The following is a 17,749-nucleotide window of genomic DNA, read 5'->3' on the forward strand; positions in this document are numbered from 1 at the left end:
GACCTGCCAGCATTATATTTTATTTTTAACCATTTTCACAAAAGCTATATTGCTGTATTAATATAATAAAATGAAACAAGTTTTTTAACTGAGCCTTTTAGCCCCATTGTAAGGTTTCAAACAATTGTCTTCATTCTCAGTTATACAAGCTCTCTACAATTTGTTCAAAATATATTTAATAACAACTTTGGTTGTTTGCTGCAGCTTCTATAAGCAGCTTGCATGTGGCACATACATCATGGGTGCAGTAACCCGCTGAGATGTGAGAGTGACAGAAGTGCGCTTGTTTTGCTCCTGTAATGTTCCTCTGCCCGGAAACAGTGTTGCCTCGACAGCTGCGAGTGGAGAAGCGATTGGTCGCGAGGCGGCAGTTCTAGCATCGCGCGCTGTTCTGGGACTTTCTTTTAGGAGTGCGTGCGTCAACCAGCATCAACATCAAGCCGCTTTGCTTAACTACATGTTTGCCTTGCAACGCATTCATAAAATGAACACGCATTAAACATTTACATGTTTCAGACAATAGCTTCAACTGGTCGGCTGTGTTCTTTTAATTCAGAACACTGTAAATATTACGAGTCTATTTATAAACCGACTATTACAGACATATGTCATGCTACAAATTTGTTTGGGAACATTACTAATTTATATACATTTTTAAATTCAGCTTCTAATCGTATATTCAATAAAACAGTATACATATACACACACATATATAGGCTTAGACTAAGACGTGTCTATCTTTTATATCAATGAAACATATAATATCGGCCTCCTAATATTATATGCAACTGCCTAATTAGTATTTCTCTGGCGCCCCCTGCTGAACACACAGAGTAATGTCTCATTCAATACAAAACCAGAAGTTTTTTCCCCCGCCCATTTCTAACTATTATAAACTTCTAATAAAGTATAGAAATATTTGTGGTTTATGAAATATTCATATAAATCAGAATTAGATTAAGGAACCAACTGGTCAGTGCACACTAAATGTAAAAAAAACCAAAAACTTAATTGTCCTTTCCAGTCTATTCTTCTTCTACTTCTTCATCCGGGCAGCAATAATATTCCACAAAACATATCTGACCGTCATCATTCCTCACAAGATACTGTAGAGAGAGGAAGCCTCGACTGTCGGTTCTCACTGAGACTTTACAGGACAGAGCCAAGGCCTTTGTAGAGGGTTTCAACAGGGACATCTTATACCTTTGAGAATAAACAAGAGAAAATAAACCTCAGTGACTCTTTATTGTTCTTTTAAAACTTACAAGTGAATGCCTCAGAAGTACAACTATAAGCAGTTCATAAGGCTGTTGTTATAAGTCTGAATTTACATATACAGAGCTATGAATGATGGGTAATGCAGTCTAAGATGTAAGTTCCTCCTACCTGTTGGTCTGGATTTTAGTACACTGGAAGAGCTCCATCATGTCTGAGTCTTTGGGATAATCATAATGTGCGTTTCCAGAATTCCCAAATGTGGATAATCTAGGGTCCAAAGGAAATATATGAATTTTTTTGCCATTAAATTTGACTTGACATTACCACAATTTCCTTTTCACTGTCAGCAATAGGCAAAATTAATAATCACATAAATGGAGTTGAAAATATTTATCTATTAGTTACAACTCCTTGATTCAATTATATATGCAGTACTACTGTTCAAAGTTTGGGGTCAGTAAAACTTTTCTTCTTAAAAGTAATACTATAATTCAGAAAGGATGCATCAAACCAATCAAAAGTGACAGTCAAGACACTAATGCTACAAAAGATTTCTATTTCAAATAAATGCTGTTTTCATCAAAGAATCCTGAAATAATTATTGAGCAGCACAACTGTTTTCAACATTGATAATAATAAGAAATGTTTCTTGAGGAGCAAATCAGCATATTAGAATGATTTCTGAAGGATCATGTGACACTGAAGACTGGAGTAATGAGTTAATGACTGCTGGGACTCAGAGTAATAAATTATATATAAAATATAGCCTACATCAAAATAGTAAACCGTTATTTGAAATTGTAATAATATTTCACAATATCAATGTTTTGACTGTATTTTTGGTCAAATAAATGCAGTCTTGGTGAACATAAGAAACTTCTTTAAAAAAAACATTAGATAACCGACCCCAAACTTTTGAACTGTAGTGCAGGCAAACTGAAGAACAAGCATGTTCATCTGTTGTGTGCACTGTTACTGTACCTGAAGTAAGGATGGCTTGGTGACATGGTAATCTGCAGAACCTCACTGGTCATGTCAAGCTCAGAGAAAGCCTCTTTAAGACTGTCTGACTGTAGAATCACCTTGTTGGTTACATTTGTGCTGCAAAAGTCAAAGTCTATGGGCTCTTCCGGTTCCTGTGTATTAATCTTGCATACGGTGACCACACCACCTTCCTCCAGGAACAAGGTCAGTGGATATCCATAGCCATTGTAGCACATTCTCAAGGCGGTGCACACACCTTAAGGGTAAAATAAAAGACGGGAACTTGTTTTGTTTTTTTATTCATTTTCCAAAAAAAAATGACTGGATCATCATCGTGATACACACCTGGGACTGTGCTTCCCCCAAAGATAGTAAGGCAATCCAGAAGAACGGTCAAGTTAACCTGAAATCCAACTGTATCTTCTTTGATTATGTATTCTTGAAAGATGTCAGCCTGAGGAATCAAACACACAAATTGATTAACCCAACTTCTGTCAACCCAACCTGTAAGACAGTGTCCTCCAACACTAACCTGAATGAATGCATTGGCTTGAAGGCATTTGGAGTCCTCAACAGTGACTTTTAACCCATTCTGTGTTGCATTGAAGATGGCATGGTCCCTGGAAGAGATGGCTTTCAGGATGTTGGACAGATTCCTTGCGTTATCCAAACTGGCTATCAGAATGTACTGGTCAATGTCTGCTTGGGACTGAGTGGACAGAGGCATGGTTCTGCGTTGTCAGCATCTGAAATGACATTTACACCTATAAATCCAACAGTCTCATATTTGATGCATGAATTTCAATAGCCTCTAAATGATCAACATGATCAAAACTCTGCAGAAAAAAACTTGCTGTACAGGTGCTGTCTTTTGTCTGATTTATCATTCATACGTTTTAAATATTTAAGAGGCCTTTTAATATAAAAGCAAAAAAAAAAAATACAATAATAAAAAAAGATGATAAAATAAATAAAAGACAAAATAAAAATCAGAATCAGAAAGAGCTTTATTGCCAAATACGCATGCGCATACAAGGAATTTGTTTTAATGGCATAAGCCTCCAGTACACAGAGACAACAACACACAGACAATAAAAATAAGATGAGAATAAAAAGAGACACATATGTAAATTTAAATAGACAAAAATTTAAAAATAAACAATTGGATGTACAGTTGTGCTATAGATGATAGAATAATGAATTAAAATTAATTAAATAAAATTATTAATTAAAATAAATTAAATAAATAAAGTAAATGTAAGAAAAACTTTTATATTGTAATATTTCAAGATGAATATTTATTCTTTTTTTGGGGAAAAGTATCAAATATGATACATCAGGCTTTTGAGGAACATTTATTTGTTAAGCTCTCAATCATCATTATATCATTATATTGCATTGCATTGCATTACATGTTGCATCCCTACTATTAGCTTTGATAATAATTCTAATCTTCTAAATATTATATTATTTTACTAAGACAAATTATTGGGAGATACAGACTGACAGCTGAAATTTCTATGCATTTAAAGTATTATTAAATAGTAGCCTATATTGATTTACATTACAGTATATCAGAATTTCATCTTGGCCATATAAAGCAACCGTTCCATTTAAAAATATATTATTCTGATTATTACTTCATGTCAGGCTCGACAGGTTAAAGACAACTACTGCGCTGCTAACAAGCTGCAACTAAGTTAGCTGTTTACAAATGATCATTTATAATGACAGTAAGTTGAACCGGTTAACTTACCCACAGAGATGGTCAAACTCTCAATCAGGTGGTTAAAAGAGAACATTAAACATAAACAGCATATGTTTTGTATACGTTAAACCTAACAAGCATAGATATGAAATATAAAGATTTACATATTTTTTAGAGTTTGGCGCCCTTAAGTGGGCCTGCTTTCTCTTCTTCTGGTGTTTTTAACAGAGTTTAGTATCTCATCCGGTCCCTCGCACGCGCCGCTGTGGTCAGATGAGGATCTGCAGGAAGAGTTCGGGCCTTTACAATATTAGGAGGGGGGTGTACGGAGTTAAAAGATAGGCATAAACACAGTTCATACTGTAATCTCTCATAATTAAAATTATAAATAGGTAGTTAGATTTTTCACATATATAATAATGCTTTCTTAGATTTTCAAAAATGTAAAATGTCAAAAATAAATATTTATAATGCGCCTGTACACCCCTCTCTCTCTCATCATGAGGTGGACCGGCCGTCACCTGGCAGCCGAGACAGTCAGAGGCGGTCAGTCAGTCCAGCAGAAGTGCCACATAATCAAACAAAAGTCAGGTAGGTTTGAAGCAGTCATTGGTCTGTTTTACTTTATTTAAATGTCTCGTTTGGTGTAATAATTTCAGGGGATAATTATGTGGAATGTATTTTTATTTTCAACAATGTTTACCAAGCTTTTGAAGTTCCCAGTTGATCTGTTTTTGTTTATCTATCTCAATAGCAACCAGACCATGCCAGCAACAAAGCAATATTTGTGAGCTGTAGCATTTTTTTACCTAATATATTTAACGTTATTTAAACAAACTTTACGTGGTTTATGTAATGTAACGGAGTGTTAGTTATATGTAGTTCTAATTAACCAGCTAACTAGCTAATCGGTAAGCTAGCTTATTGTGATCTAGTGACATATGGGCACTGTGTGCTGGACAGTCAATCTTGTATTTGATTTTCGCCACTACTGGGTTGACAGTTTGAATGAAATTAAATGATGCACGTGTTCTTTCTTTTAAAATACATGTTTATATATTTCTGTGATTTTTAGCTATTATCGAGTCTCAAAGGCAGGTTTAGTCCTCTGGTCATGGCTAAAGACCCGTTGGCAGAGGCTGGTCTTCATTTTGATGAACTCAATAAACTGCGAGTACTCGAGCCTGATGTGAGTCAGAAAACCATTGAGCTCAAAGAGGAATGTGAGGAATTTGTTGACAGTGAGTTTTTCATTTCTTTTTTTTTTTCTTATTGTGAAGTTTATCCCTCATGCAGATTGAACAGCATTCTTTGCTTCATTCACAGTACAGATCAATAATTTTTTATGGATTTTTCCCCCCCAAAAAACAGAGATCGGTCAGTTTCAGAAAATTGTAGGTGGACTTATTGAACTTGTGGATGAGCTAGCAAAGGAAGCTGAAAATGAAAAAATGAAGGTATGTTCTTGCATTTTAAATGAATAGTGGTGCATATGTGTGTTATGTTCATTCATATTACTTCTATTATTATTCTACAGGCTATAGGTGCAAGAAATCTGCTGAAATCAGTTGAAAAGCAACGGGAGGCTCAGCAGCAACAGCTTCAGGCTCTGATTGCAGAAAAGAAAATGCAGTTGGAAAGGTAACCAGTCTTATTAGGCCTGTAATCAGACTGCAAATATTGCACTCTTAAAGGAAAAGTTCATCCAAAAAATGAAAATTTGCTGACAATGTACTAACCCACAGGCCATCCAAGATGTAGATGAGTTTGTTTCTTCATCAGAACAGATTTTGGAGAAAATTAGCATTACATCACTTGCTCACCAATGGATACTTTGCAGTGAATGGGTGCCGTCAGAATGAGTTCAAACAACTGATTAAAAATGTCACAATAATTCACAAGTAATCCTTTGACATATTTGTTTAGAGACTGTTTTCACTTGTAAACGGTGCTTGATCTGTGTTTTTATCGGCTGTTTGAACTATTATTCTGACGGCACCCATTCACTGCAGAGCATACATTGGTGAGCTAATGAAGTGTGACTAAGTTTACATCAAATTAGATTTTTTGATGTAGTTCTTTAATTCTTGACTATAATATTGTTTGTTTTGCAGATATCGAATAGAATATGAAGCTCTTCAAAAAGTCGAAGCAGAGCAGAATGAATTCATCGATCAGTTTATACTGCAGAAATAAGAATGCTGTGTTTCCTCTTTCTGTTGGACAAGAACAGTGATGCTATGCATCTTGATTTAGAGTGACTTCCTAATATGTGCAGGGTCCCTAACTAGGTTAACTGTATTGACCAGTTAATAGGTGACAACAGACGTCTGTTTCAGCCTCAACCTCTAACTCTAGTGTTAACATTGAGTGCTTTTGCATGGCCAGTTCAAGGAGGCACACACTTGTAATCTTTCCAACCACAGATCATAATCTCAGATGAATACTATTTATATACAAGTTATTTATACTATTTATATGGAAATTCGTTTGTAAATCGGATCTTTTTTACAGCAGGAAAATACAGTATTTGCATGTTACTGTAAATAATTCCATCATGAGACATCATCAGGTAAAATGTTTATTTTCTGTATGATTTGTATTTTAACTTGCTGTTTGTGACTTGAACTCGTCCGGTTTTATTTTCGCATATGCTCATGGGACCACAACCAAAATATTTTCCGTAAGTTATGGAAAACATAATTCACTTATTGTTTGTTTACATTTACCATTTGGATCATCAAGTGCGTAATCTCAATATTTGACAAACTTCATACCATTTTGAAGAACATTTGAATAAAAATATATTTTGCATTTACACGTGTTGTCATCAGTAAACAATCACCATAAGGTCAATTTACTTAAATTTGAAATAGAGTAAAAGCTATATACAATGATCAAATATCCTCGCACATATTAAAATATTTAATCACATTTAATTACCAACAACAACTATAATGAATACATAGAAGGGATGAACTGTATCTATCTTTGTTTCTTGGACTTTGAGGAAGCATTTCCTCTCGGAGAGGTTGAGTTATATGTTGAGCTGAAGAGCATGGTGAACAGTATCATGACAGGGATGATGAGGTACGGAGCATAAATGGACACCAGGGTCAGACGTTCCTGAAGAGTTTGGGGTCCCGGATGTGGTGCCAGAGGAAAGTCATTAAAAAGGACGTGACTTAAAATGGGGATTAGAGTGGTGGCCACATGAACAGAATAAATGATGGCTGGAGTCCTGATCCATTTGCATCCACCTATTAAATAGACAAATACATTAGCAGGAATAATGTGAACTTAGTAACTGGTATCCACTGACACAAGTGATTCACCACTAGATGTCACTGTTGTGCTATTTAAAACTGATTTTACAAATTATTAACACACATCGAGTTTTAGTCAAACCCAACTGACCCTTCATGAAGGCGTATGCTGCAATTGGGAAAAAGGGCAGCTGAATGAGAGCCTCGCAGAAAACAAAAGATTTGAACCACACAGGAGGGTCCATCATCATTGGATCCTTGAATTCAGCAGCATACCACTGCAATAGTCCTTTCAGCTGTAAAGCAAGTACTCGTATTTATTTACCATTATATATAACCTAGATATTATATGGTTGCATTAGTGAGCGTGCAGCACAAGGTGCAAACTTACCTTGGAAGGATACAGATGGTCAGGAAGCAAAGGCTGAAGATCAATAATGAGAGTAATTGGAATGTGGGACAAAAAGTAAAAGAAAAATATAATTTCTAAAGCGCGAAGAAACATGTTGGTAAGTGTTGGCAAGTTGCTCCGCCGACAGTGTTCCAGCAGTAGTAGTAGACGGCGTCGGTGGTCAGTGTAGAATAGCGTGTTACTCCTCTGTCTCTGATTTGTCCTTCAACTCGGTCACATCTAATCTTTGTCATTCCATTGGTCCATCGGCTCGGTTGATTCCTGAAGTGGGCGGATTCCTGATTGCACATTGGCTCATTGAGCGTAAGCACAAGCCTTCCTAAAATTACCATAGCAACTAAAGTTTTTTTTTAAATATAAATGGATAACTAGGCATTAGCTACCAGTGTCATTAAAATAAAATAAACAAATAAATAAATGAAAGACACTTACACTTAAACATTATCCCACATTAAATTATTATGGATTTACAGTGGTACATTCATCAAACAATGACTGTTAAGTAAACATGATTACATGTTGATTAATAAAATGTATTTTTATTATTACATATATTATTATTGAAACAATACTAAAAATAATACTTGTTTTTATAACAATTATGAAAACTGATAAACTATTTTATTGTTAAATTATTTGGTGTTAATAAAAGCATGTTAATCACAACAAACACTGACTTTTTTTTAGATTATGTTATTTTCAAAATAATCATTGGAAACATGTCAAGAATACTGTCAGTTGGTCATTAGAGTTGTGAAATGTCTTCCTGCTAACAAACGAAGCATAAGTAAAATTAAATCCTTGTTCAAAAAGTATGCCTGCACACAGTTAGGTGTTACATGAGAACAAACATAAAACATTGCTACATAATTCTCATAGAAATTGAAAAACAACTAGTTATATATTTTTTTTAAATTCACTTTTCCTCTGCATTCATGATCCTTTGGTTGTCAACGTCCACATAATCCTGCAATGTATTAGTAATGTTTTATCACTTATCTATGGGACAAAGGTAAAGCTTAAAAAGTAGATCAAGGACGAATATGACTCACCCCATCACTCTCCACGACACTCTCCAGGATCTTGACAATGTCTGTAAATGAAGGTCTGTTTGTGTATGGATCCATCCAGCAGTCTTGCGTGATCTGTTCTCTACATTTAAAAAAAAGAAATTAACTATTGAAAACAAAAAAGCACCATATTTAAAATACTAGCAGAGCAATAACAAAAATAAAGATTATTTTTTTATAAACTTTCTAGTAAATATTTGATACATTTCTTATTTTATATATATATATATATATATATATAAAATAAGAAATGTATCAAATATATTTATATTTATATTTATATAAATATATTTATTTATATTATACACACACAGTGGGGAAAATAATTATTTGATTCCCTGCTGATTTTGTAAGTTTGCCCACTTAAAAAAAAAAAAAAAGAAGGGTTTATCATTTTTATGGTAGGTTTATTTTAACTGATAGAGACAGGATATAAAAAAAAATCCAGAAAAGCATACAAATGTTAAAAAAAGATTTACATTTTAGTAAATCAAATAGGTATTTGATCCCCTACAAACCAGCAGGAATTTTGGCTTCCACAGATCGGTTATGTGCACATGTGGAACACAGATTAGTCCTGTCACTTTAAGAAGATGCTCCTAATTTCAGCTCGCTGTGTGTATAAGAGACTCCTGTCCATAGAATCTGTATCTTCCATTCCAGCCTCTCCACTACCATGGCCGAGACCAAAGAGCTGTCAAAGGACATCAGGGACAAGATTGAAGACCTGCAAAAGGCTGGAAAGGGCTACAAGACCATCAGCAAGAAGCTTGGTGAGAAGGAGACAACTGTTGATGTGATTATTTGGAAATGGAAGAAATACAAAACAACCATCAATCGCCCTCGGCCTGGAGCTCCATGCAAGATCTTGCCTCATGGGGTAAGGATGATCATGAGAAAGGTGAGGGATCAGCCCCGAACTACACGGGAGGAGCATGTTAATGATCTCAAGGCAGCTGGGACCACAGTCACCAAGCAAAACATTGGTAACACACTACGCCGCAATGGACTGAAATCCTGCAGCGCCCGCAAAGTCCCTCTGCTCAAGACGTCACATGTACAGACCTGTCTGAAGTTTGCCAATGAATATCTAAATGATTCAGAGAAGGCTTGGGAGAAAGTCCTGTGGTCAGATGAGACCTAAATTGAGCTCTTTGGCATCAACTCGACTCGTCGTGTTTGGAGGAAGAGAAATTCTGCCTATGACCCCAAGAACATCATCCCTACAGTCAAGCACGGAGGTGGAAACATCATGCTTTGGGGCTGTTTTTTTGCTAAGGGTACAGGACAACTTTACCACATTGGGGGGCAAATGAATGTGGCCATGTACTGTAAAATCTTGGATGAGAACCTCAGCCAGAACACTAAAGATGGCTCATGGATGGGTCTTCCAGCATGACAGTGACCCGAAACATACCACCAAGGCAACAAAGGTGTGGCTCAAGAAGCAGCACATTAAGGTCCTGGAGTGGTCTAGCCAGTCTCCAGACCTTAATCCCATAGAAAATCTGTGGATGGAGCTGAAACTTCGAGTTTCCAAGAGACAGCCAAGAAACCTTAATGATTTAGAGAGGATCTGTAAAGAGGAGTGGCCAACAATTCACTAAAAATGTTTTTTTTATTGGTCTTATGAAGTATTATAATTTGTTGAGATAGTAAATTGGTGGGTTTTTGTTAAATGTGAGCCAAAATCATCACAATTAAAAGAATCAAAGACTTAAACTACTTCAGTCTGTGTGCATTGAATTTATTTAATACGTGAGTTTCACAATTTGAGTTGAAATACTGAAATAAATGAACTTTTCCACGACATTCTAATTTATTGAGATGCACCTGTATATACAGTCATGGCCAAAAATATCGGCACCCTTGATAAATATGATCAAAGAAAGCTGTGAAAATTAAGCTGCATTGTTAATCCTTTTGATCTTTCATTTAAAAAATTCACAAAAATCTAACCTTTCATTGGATAATAAGAATTTTAAATGGGGGGAAAAATCATTATGAAATAAATGTTTTTCTCTAATACATATTGGACAGAATTAACGGCACCCTTTTATTCAATACTCTTTGAAACCTCCATTTGCCAGTTTAACAGCTCTAAATTTTCTCCTATAATGCCTGATGAGGTTAGAGAACACATGCCAAGAGATCAGAGACCATTCCTTCATCCAGAATCACTTCAGACCCTTTAGATTCCCAGCTCCATGTTGGTGGTGCTTCTCTTCAGTTCACCCACTCATTTTCTATAGGGTTCAGGTCAGAGGACTGGAATGGCCAGCAGAAGCTTGGTTTTGTGCTCAGTGACCCATTTTTGTGCTGTTTTTGAGGTTTGTGTTTGGATTATTGTACGGTTGGAAGATCCAAACATGGCCCATTATAAGATTTCTAACAGAGTCGGTCACTTATTGATTTTTTGATCTGTTGTTATTTGATAGAATTAAAGATGCCATGTGTCTAAACAAGATGTCCAGGACCTCCAGCAGAAATATAGGCCCACAACATCAAAAATACATATTATTGTATATTTCATTGTACACATGGGGTACTTTTGCAATTCTCAAGCTGTGGTCCTTGTAGAGTCTTTAGCCACTAAAACTCTCCTTCTCACCGTGCATTAGGATGATATAGACACACGTCCTCTTCCAGGCAGTTTCATAACATTTTATGTTGATTGGAAATTCTTAATTATTGCCCTGATGGTGGAAATGGGAATTATCACTGCTGTAGCTCTTTTCTTAAAGCCACTTCACTAATTTGTGAAGCTCAATTATCTTTTGCTGCACATCAGTAATATATTCTTTGGTTTTTCTCATTGTGATGGATGATTAAGGGAATTTGGGCTTTGTTTTCCCTCCTATTTATATTTCTGTGAAACAGGAAGCCATGGCTGGATAATTTCATGTTCATAATCACCCAGGTGTGCTCAAAATTGTGAATATGAATGGGAATATACTTCAGAGATATTTTACTCATAAGAATTTCTAGGGGTACCAATAATTGTGTCCAACATGTATTTGAGAAAAACATTTATTTCATAATGATATTTCCCCCCATTTTAAATTCTTATTATTCAATGAAAGTGAATTAACAATGCAGATTAATTTAATTTTCACAAGTGAATGATCACAAGAACTGTGAGCAAAAATCCCAGAACCACACAGGGGGATCTAGTGAATGACCTGCAGAGAGCTGGGACCAAAGTAACAAAGGCCTCAAATCCTGCAGTGCCAGACGTGTCCCCCTGCTTAAGCCAGTACATGTCCGGCCCGTCTGAAGTTTGCTAGAGAGCATTTGGATGATCCAGAAGAGGATTGGGAGAATGTCATATGGTCAGATGAAACCAAAATAGAACTTTTTGGTAAAAACTCAACTTGTCGTGTTTGGAGGAGAAAGAATGCTGAGTTGCATCCAAAGAACACCATACCTACTGTGAAGCATGGGGGTGGAAACATCATGCTTTGGGGCTGTTTTTCTGCAAAGGGACCAGGACGACTGATCCGTGTAAACGAAAGAATGAATGGAGCCATGTATCGTGAGATTTTGAGTGAAAACCTCCTTCCATCAGCAAGGGCATTGAAGATGAAACGTGGCTGGGTCTTTCAGCATGACAATGATCCCAAACACACCGCCCGAACAGCGAAGGAGTGGCTTCGTGAAAGCATTTCAAGGTCCTGGAGTGGCCTAGCCAGTCTCCAGATCCCAACCCCATTGAAAATCTTTGGAGGGAGTTGAAAGTCCGTGTTGCCCAGCGACAGCCCCAAAACATTACTGCTCTAGAGGAGATCTGCATGGAGGAATGGGCCAAAATACCAGCAACAGTGTGTGAAGACTTACAGAAAACGTTTGACCTCCATCATTGCCAACAAAGGGTATATAACAAAGTATTGAGATGAAATTTTGTTATTGACCAAATACTTATTTTCCACCATAATTTGCAAATAAATTCTTTAGAAATCCTACAATGTGATTTTCTGGATTTTTTTCTTCTCATTTTGTCTCTCATAGTTGAGGTATACCTATGATGAAAATTACAGGCCTCTCTCATCTATTAAATCATCATTAAGTGGGAGAACTTGCACCAGGGTTCCCACGGGTCCTTGAAATCCTTGAAAGTTTGTGAATCTGATAAAAAATTTTCAAGGCCCTGGAAAGTTTTTGAAAATAAACAAACATAGATACAGGTCCTTGAAAATTCCTTGAAAAAGGGGATCGGGCCTTTTCGATTGCCGGTCCTTGGCTATGGAATAATCTACCTCTAGACATTCGGGATGCCCCCTCAGTGTTCGCTTTTAAAACGGGTTTGAAGAAGCATTTCTATTTTATGGTGTTTGAATCTGACTTAGGAGAGATGTAATGTATGTTTTCTTTTTTAAGATGTTGTGTTTGTCATTGTTATGTGTTTGGTTTTTCTGTAATGCATTGTACAGCACTTTGGGCTGCTCTGAAGGCAGTAGAAATGTGCTATATAAGAAAATAAACTAAACTAAACTACTAGCTTGCTTGATTTGCGTTGCACATTAATGCGTTACGTTAAGTGTTTCCCATGTGAGGTACTTTGTGTTGTTTGTTGCCATGACGTTCACACGCACACGAAACTACTAAGATGGTACCTCAACGTTTCACAGACACACCGTGAAACATTGCAAAAATAGGCTGAAACCGCTGAAACATGATGCAAGTTTCAAGATATTTGGCTCACCAAAGAAGATTACAAAGAATGGCTTGCCAGAGATCCAAAGGATGTAATGTTGAATTGCTTTGCTTGTTAAGATCGTGTAAAGCCATGAGGCAAGAAAAACTTAAAAGCATATTCATATATCTTAAAACTTCTGGTTACATGAGCCTAAGCTCTTTTCAATAAAATCCATGCAAAAGTTAAAATCAGATTATTTTAGAATACAGTATAGTATGTACCAAATATTATTCAATTTTATGCAAAACAGAAATACGACAAATATCAGATTTCTGTCATATGCCCAAAAATAAATGCAAAAACAAAAAAATTGCTTTTTTGCATAGTTGTGTTTGACACATGCAAACTGTAACAATGTATCTTACAAGCTGACGTGATGTAACCTTTGCTCTCACTTGAAATGTGTCCCCACATTAAGTCCTTGAATTTGAGGGTATTGGACCTGAAAGTCCTTGAAAGGTCCTTGAATTAGAAGTTAACCAAGGTGTGGGAACCCTGTTGCACAATTGGTGGCTGACTAAATACTTTTTTGCCCCACTGTGTGTGTATATATATATATATATATATATATATATATATATAATTTGAGAAAAGTTATGTAACATTTTAATGGATGGCACTTGAACAAAACAGAGTTAAATTGTCTACTAACATTTCCGGACGGCAGGTGTTGGGCACAGTGTTTTTACATCCAGCACAGATACTATACACCACTTGCTCAGATGTGTTCAGACTTGGATATGGCAAGGTGCCTGTGAAATATAAAATTCAATATTTGTTATTTATTCTTTAAAAATATTTAACAAGTCAACCAAACATCACAGATTTTTCTCACCGAATGTCTGCATTTCCCACAGCACGATACCAAATGCCCAGACATCTCCCTTAAAGCTGTAGTAGTTGTTCCTGAAGTACTCTGGAGGATACCAGCGCAGCGGCACACGCTCCTATGAGATCACATTCATATCAGTGAGATGAGCAATGAGGACGTGGGACGGACAGGTGCAATTAGTTCACCTTGTGTTGTTTTTTCCTGCTGCTGCGTCTGCTCCTCATACGGGTCAAGTCTCTGGCCAGGCCAAACTCTGCTACCTTCACCTCCCATGGGAATCGGCTCACCAGAATGTTCCTTAAGGCAAGGTCACAATGCACCACCTGAATGATACAGAAAACATTCAAAATCATTCTTTCCATTTACCATTCATGTTTATAGTGTAAATATGACTCTCTGTTTGTTTAACACAACAGCTGTTTTATGTTTGTGGCAGATGGTGATACCATTTTGGAGCGTAAGTGCTCCATGGCCAGGGCGATGTGGTAGGACGCGATGGTGAACTGGCTCTGCAGTTCAGGGTCGGCAATTAGCTCATCTTTGTTTTTCTGAACAAAACTGCGCAGGGTTCCGTAGCTCATGAACTCCATGATCAGCATATATGGCTCTGAGGAAACAGACACTGTTTTGGTCACATGATGGAAACAACTATTTAGTGACATTTGTTAATGATGTCACAAATCGTGGCTTGTTGAAGAGAAAAATGTTGCTTTTATAATTGATCAGGCTTACAATTTTCACTTGGAAGATGATAAACACCACCCCCGTTTTAGTAAACAGTGGTTACAACTTAAGAATTTGTTCCCTCGTTTTAGTAAATAGTGCTAACAAATTAAAAATTTGTTCCCTCGTTTTAATAAACAGTCATTACAAGTTAAGAATTCATTTCCTCATTTTAATAAACAGTGGCTACAACTTAAGAATTCGTTCCCTCGTTTTAATAAATAGTGGATACAAATTAAGAATTAATTTCCTATTTTAATAAACAGTAGTTACAACTTAAGAATTCGTTCCCTCCTCTTAATTAAATTGAATGAGGATAAGATCAAGCTTATTATATTTGGGAATCGATTCCCTGAGAAAGAACTGTTTGAGAGTTATGGTCTATTGTCAAACAACAAGCATGGTTTTTGATTCAAATACGCACTTTGATTGTCAAGTAAACAGTGTTGTGAAAGCATCTTTTTTTCAGTTGAGGAAGTTTTCTAAACTGAAACCTATCCTTTCAACTAAGGATCTGGAAACTGTTATCCATGCTTTCATTTCCACAAGATTGGATTATTGCAATGGTTTATATTTAGGTCTAAGTGATTCTCTGGTTACTTATCTTGAGTGTTCAAACTGCAGTAATACTTTTAACTAATTCCAGAAAATGGTATCATTTAACACCCGTGTTGATTTCTCTTCATTGGTTTCCTGTAAATTATAGAATCCAATACAAGGTGTTAATGTTGGTGTACAAACCACTGTACAATCAGGCTCCTGAGTATATAAAGGACTCTTCTCAGGCCTTGCTCTTAACTGTTCCACGGTCTCGTTTAAAGCGCAATGGAGATAGCTCCTTTTCAGTTGCAGCTCCCACATTCTGTAATGCCTTGCTGCTATTCATCAAGTCTTCGTCAACTATGGACATTTTTAAAATTAACTTAAAGACTTATTTCGTCAGGCTTTTGGCGTTTGAGTGGGTCTGTTGAGTGATTTCATTGTACGATTTATACTGGTGTCATGCTGTGTTGGCTTGTAAGTTGTATGTTATTTTTTAGAGTTTTAATTATCTCTGTGCAGAAAGTGCTTTATAAATAAAAGTTGAGTAAATAAATAGTGGTAACAAATTAAGAATTTGTTACCTCATTTTAATAAATAGTGGTTACAAATTAAGAACTCCTTCCCGTATTTTAGTAAATAGTGGTCACAAATTAAGAATTTGTTCCCTATGTTTTAGTAAATCGTGACCACAAATTAATTCTTAATTTTTAGGATCTGTGTCCATGAAAAATATATTTTTGTCCCCATGTCGTAGGGGGCCATATTTTGGAATGAGATTATCACAGAGACTCGGGGTGAGCTCTTTTGATTTGGACCAGTAGACAACCATCCTAAACACCCAAGCAGCCACAATGCAACATGGTAAAACATTCAGAAAACTTTAGCAACGTGCTGGCGTCTATCACAACACTGTGTCAGTGAGTTATATTTTACTGTCTAGCTGCAAGTATCCATTTAAGGTTATTAGAGTCATATAATACTGAAGAAAAACAGCACATCCTACCGTCCGCTGTATTCCAGTCCAGCAGCTGCATCACATTTTTATGATACGCCAGCTTTCTCATAACGGACACCTCATTTTCCACCTGCTTTGAGGTGATACCTGCAAACAACAGCAGATCTGAACAACTGCTGGATCATTATGTATTTAATTAACAGAAATGCTTTTGCGTGTAGTTTTCTACCTTCTTTTCCAATTTTGCAAGTGACCAGTAAATGGCCTCTACATGTGCCCCTCATTATCCTTGCTTTGTAGAAGACTCCTTCTCGACCTGCCTTTATGAGCTGAATAAGGTTTAGGTCTGCCTTTGTGAACCGAGGAACCTGAAGATCATTTCATGTTACATTGTTTAAGTAAGTCTATCTTTTATATACATTCATAAAATTCATCAACAACTGTTTAATTCATTGAGTAAATTTTTATTTTTTTTAAGAAATAAATATGTAGTAAACCTGTAGTGGAGGCTTCCAGGGAAATCTGCAGCTCAATTTAGTTTGTCGTCTCTGTAATGGGCTCCCTGGAATACGGTCGGGCAGTTCAGGAATATTCAGGACATTGGAAGATGGAGGGGGAGAATCTTGGGAAGGAACCTGGGGGACAGACGGCCTCTTCTTCCTCAGCTCCCGTATGGCCTTCTTCATTGACCGATACCTGAGGAGAGAAACAGAAACTATATAAAATATATGCATGTATAATATATAAGAATTGTTATTAGATTAAAAACTTTGAGTTTAATCTAAAGATTTGTTTAAATGATTTAAAAAAAAAGTTTTTCGTTAAATATATAAATGATAAATGTTAAAATATACTTGTTTAGGCAAAGGCATCCAAGTACAACCATGAAGAAAACGGTAACGGTGTAGACACATATTAAAACGATGTGTCTGGAATCAAGTTCTGTAAAGGACTGGTCATGTGCCATTATGACACCAATAGCATCACATGTTGTTTAAAAATCTGAGCGAAATGTTTAATCAGAACTGAAAGAGAAAAAGACAAGACAAATGTTATTAAAAGACAAATTCAAATAGCATTTTTTAAATACCATACGCCATATACCTTAATTGTCAATCAGGCGACGTCTCCTTAATTGTTTAAATGCGAAACCTGAAAAGCAAATGTGTTAAAGTTGATTCGACACCTTGTAGAAAAGACGATTAAATAACAGGTCCCCAGGCTGAACTCATCATGCAGTGCATACCATTGTCTAACCTACTTCTGCATGAGACAATACTGTGCAAGCATGCATGAAGACCACTGAGGCTAAGGTGCTCTTCAGAACAATAAGCCACAGTTC

At 36.3% G+C, this 17,749-nt stretch overlaps 4 protein-coding genes across 5 annotated transcripts; 1 reads left to right on the forward strand and 3 right to left on the reverse strand.

Moving 5' to 3' along the window:
• On the reverse strand, positions 1–4,158 carry rad1 (RAD1 homolog (S. pombe)). Its single transcript, XM_058745533.1, has 6 exons — positions 3,959–4,158; positions 2,735–2,948; positions 2,548–2,656; positions 2,200–2,458; positions 1,387–1,485; positions 1–1,203 (listed from the first exon to the last, which is right to left on the reverse strand). The coding sequence occupies exons 2-6, from the start codon at positions 2,927–2,929 to the stop codon at positions 1,026–1,028; spliced, it is 840 nt and encodes a 279-aa protein (XP_058601516.1). The 5' UTR covers positions 2,930–2,948; positions 3,959–4,158; the 3' UTR covers positions 1–1,025.
• A 259-nt stretch (positions 4,159–4,417) lies between these two features.
• On the forward strand, positions 4,418–6,728 carry ift20 (intraflagellar transport 20 homolog (Chlamydomonas)). 2 transcript variants are annotated; one of them, XM_058745577.1, is made up of 6 exons: positions 4,441–4,501; positions 4,665–4,697; positions 4,986–5,151; positions 5,282–5,367; positions 5,448–5,551; positions 6,025–6,728. In XM_058745577.1, exons 3-6 carry the CDS (start codon positions 5,025–5,027, stop codon positions 6,104–6,106), a joined length of 399 nt encoding a protein of 132 aa, XP_058601560.1. In that variant the 5' UTR covers positions 4,441–4,501; positions 4,665–4,697; positions 4,986–5,024; the 3' UTR covers positions 6,107–6,728. The 2 variants fall into 2 exon arrangements, with proteins under 2 accessions (XP_058601561.1, XP_058601560.1); XM_058745578.1 differs by lacking the exon at positions 4,665–4,697 and having other exon boundaries at positions 4,418–4,501.
• Positions 6,479–7,826, reverse strand: tmem97 (transmembrane protein 97). Its single transcript, XM_058745576.1, has 3 exons — positions 7,568–7,826; positions 7,328–7,472; positions 6,479–7,170 (listed from the first exon to the last, which is right to left on the reverse strand). Exons 1-3 carry the CDS (start codon positions 7,679–7,681, stop codon positions 6,896–6,898), a joined length of 534 nt encoding a protein of 177 aa, XP_058601559.1. The 5' UTR covers positions 7,682–7,826; the 3' UTR covers positions 6,479–6,895.
• Positions 7,827–8,415: 589 nt separating this feature from the next.
• si:ch211-167j9.5 (fibroblast growth factor receptor homolog 1) lies at positions 8,416–17,726 on the reverse strand. Its single transcript, XM_058745575.1, has 11 exons — positions 17,512–17,726; positions 17,262–17,432; positions 16,905–17,103; positions 16,637–16,775; positions 16,456–16,554; positions 14,633–14,793; positions 14,372–14,509; positions 14,190–14,301; positions 14,007–14,106; positions 8,641–8,740; positions 8,416–8,555 (listed from the first exon to the last, which is right to left on the reverse strand). Exons 2-11 carry the CDS (start codon positions 17,372–17,374, stop codon positions 8,505–8,507), a joined length of 1,212 nt encoding a protein of 403 aa, XP_058601558.1. The 5' UTR covers positions 17,375–17,432; positions 17,512–17,726; the 3' UTR covers positions 8,416–8,504.
• Positions 17,727–17,749: the final 23 nt, after the last annotated feature.

Source organism: Onychostoma macrolepis, chromosome 15, assembly GCF_012432095.1.
Source record: "Onychostoma macrolepis isolate SWU-2019 chromosome 15, ASM1243209v1, whole genome shotgun sequence".
Taxonomy (NCBI): Eukaryota; Metazoa; Chordata; class Actinopteri; order Cypriniformes; family Cyprinidae; genus Onychostoma; species Onychostoma macrolepis.

Coding starts and splice junctions, on each gene's coding strand:
- tmem97 (XM_058745576.1), bottom strand. CDS start 7,681: ATGTTTCTTCGCGCTTTAGAAATTATATTTTTCTTTTACTTTTTGTCC. Junction 7,473..7,567: donor ACCATCTGTATCCTTCCAAG/GTAAGTTTGCAC, acceptor CTTGCTTTACAG/CTGAAAGGACTATTGCAGTG. Junction 7,171..7,327: donor AGCATACGCCTTCATGAAGG/GTCAGTTGGGTT, acceptor TCTATTTAATAG/GTGGATGCAAATGGATCAGG.
- rad1 (XM_058745533.1), bottom strand. CDS start 2,929: ATGCCTCTGTCCACTCAGTCCCAAGCAGACATTGACCAGTACATTCTG. Junction 2,657..2,734: donor AAGCCAATGCATTCATTCAG/GTTAGTGTTGGA, acceptor TTGATTCCTCAG/GCTGACATCTTTCAAGAATA. Junction 2,459..2,547: donor TGGGGGAAGCACAGTCCCAG/GTGTGTATCACG, acceptor TTTACCCTTAAG/GTGTGTGCACCGCCTTGAGA.
- si:ch211-167j9.5 (XM_058745575.1), bottom strand. CDS start 17,374: ATGGCACATGACCAGTCCTTTACAGAACTTGATTCCAGACACATCGTT. Junction 17,104..17,261: donor GGATGCCTTTGCCTAAACAA/GTATATTTTAAC, acceptor TTCTCTCCTCAG/GTATCGGTCAATGAAGAAGG. Junction 16,776..16,904: donor CCTGGAAGCCTCCACTACAG/GTTTACTACATA, acceptor AATGATCTTCAG/GTTCCTCGGTTCACAAAGGC.
- ift20 (XM_058745578.1), top strand. CDS start 5,025: ATGGCTAAAGACCCGTTGGCAGAGGCTGGTCTTCATTTTGATGAACTC. Junction 5,368..5,447: donor CTGAAAATGAAAAAATGAAG/GTATGTTCTTGC, acceptor ATTATTCTACAG/GCTATAGGTGCAAGAAATCT. Junction 5,552..6,024: donor AAGAAAATGCAGTTGGAAAG/GTAACCAGTCTT, acceptor TTTGTTTTGCAG/ATATCGAATAGAATATGAAG.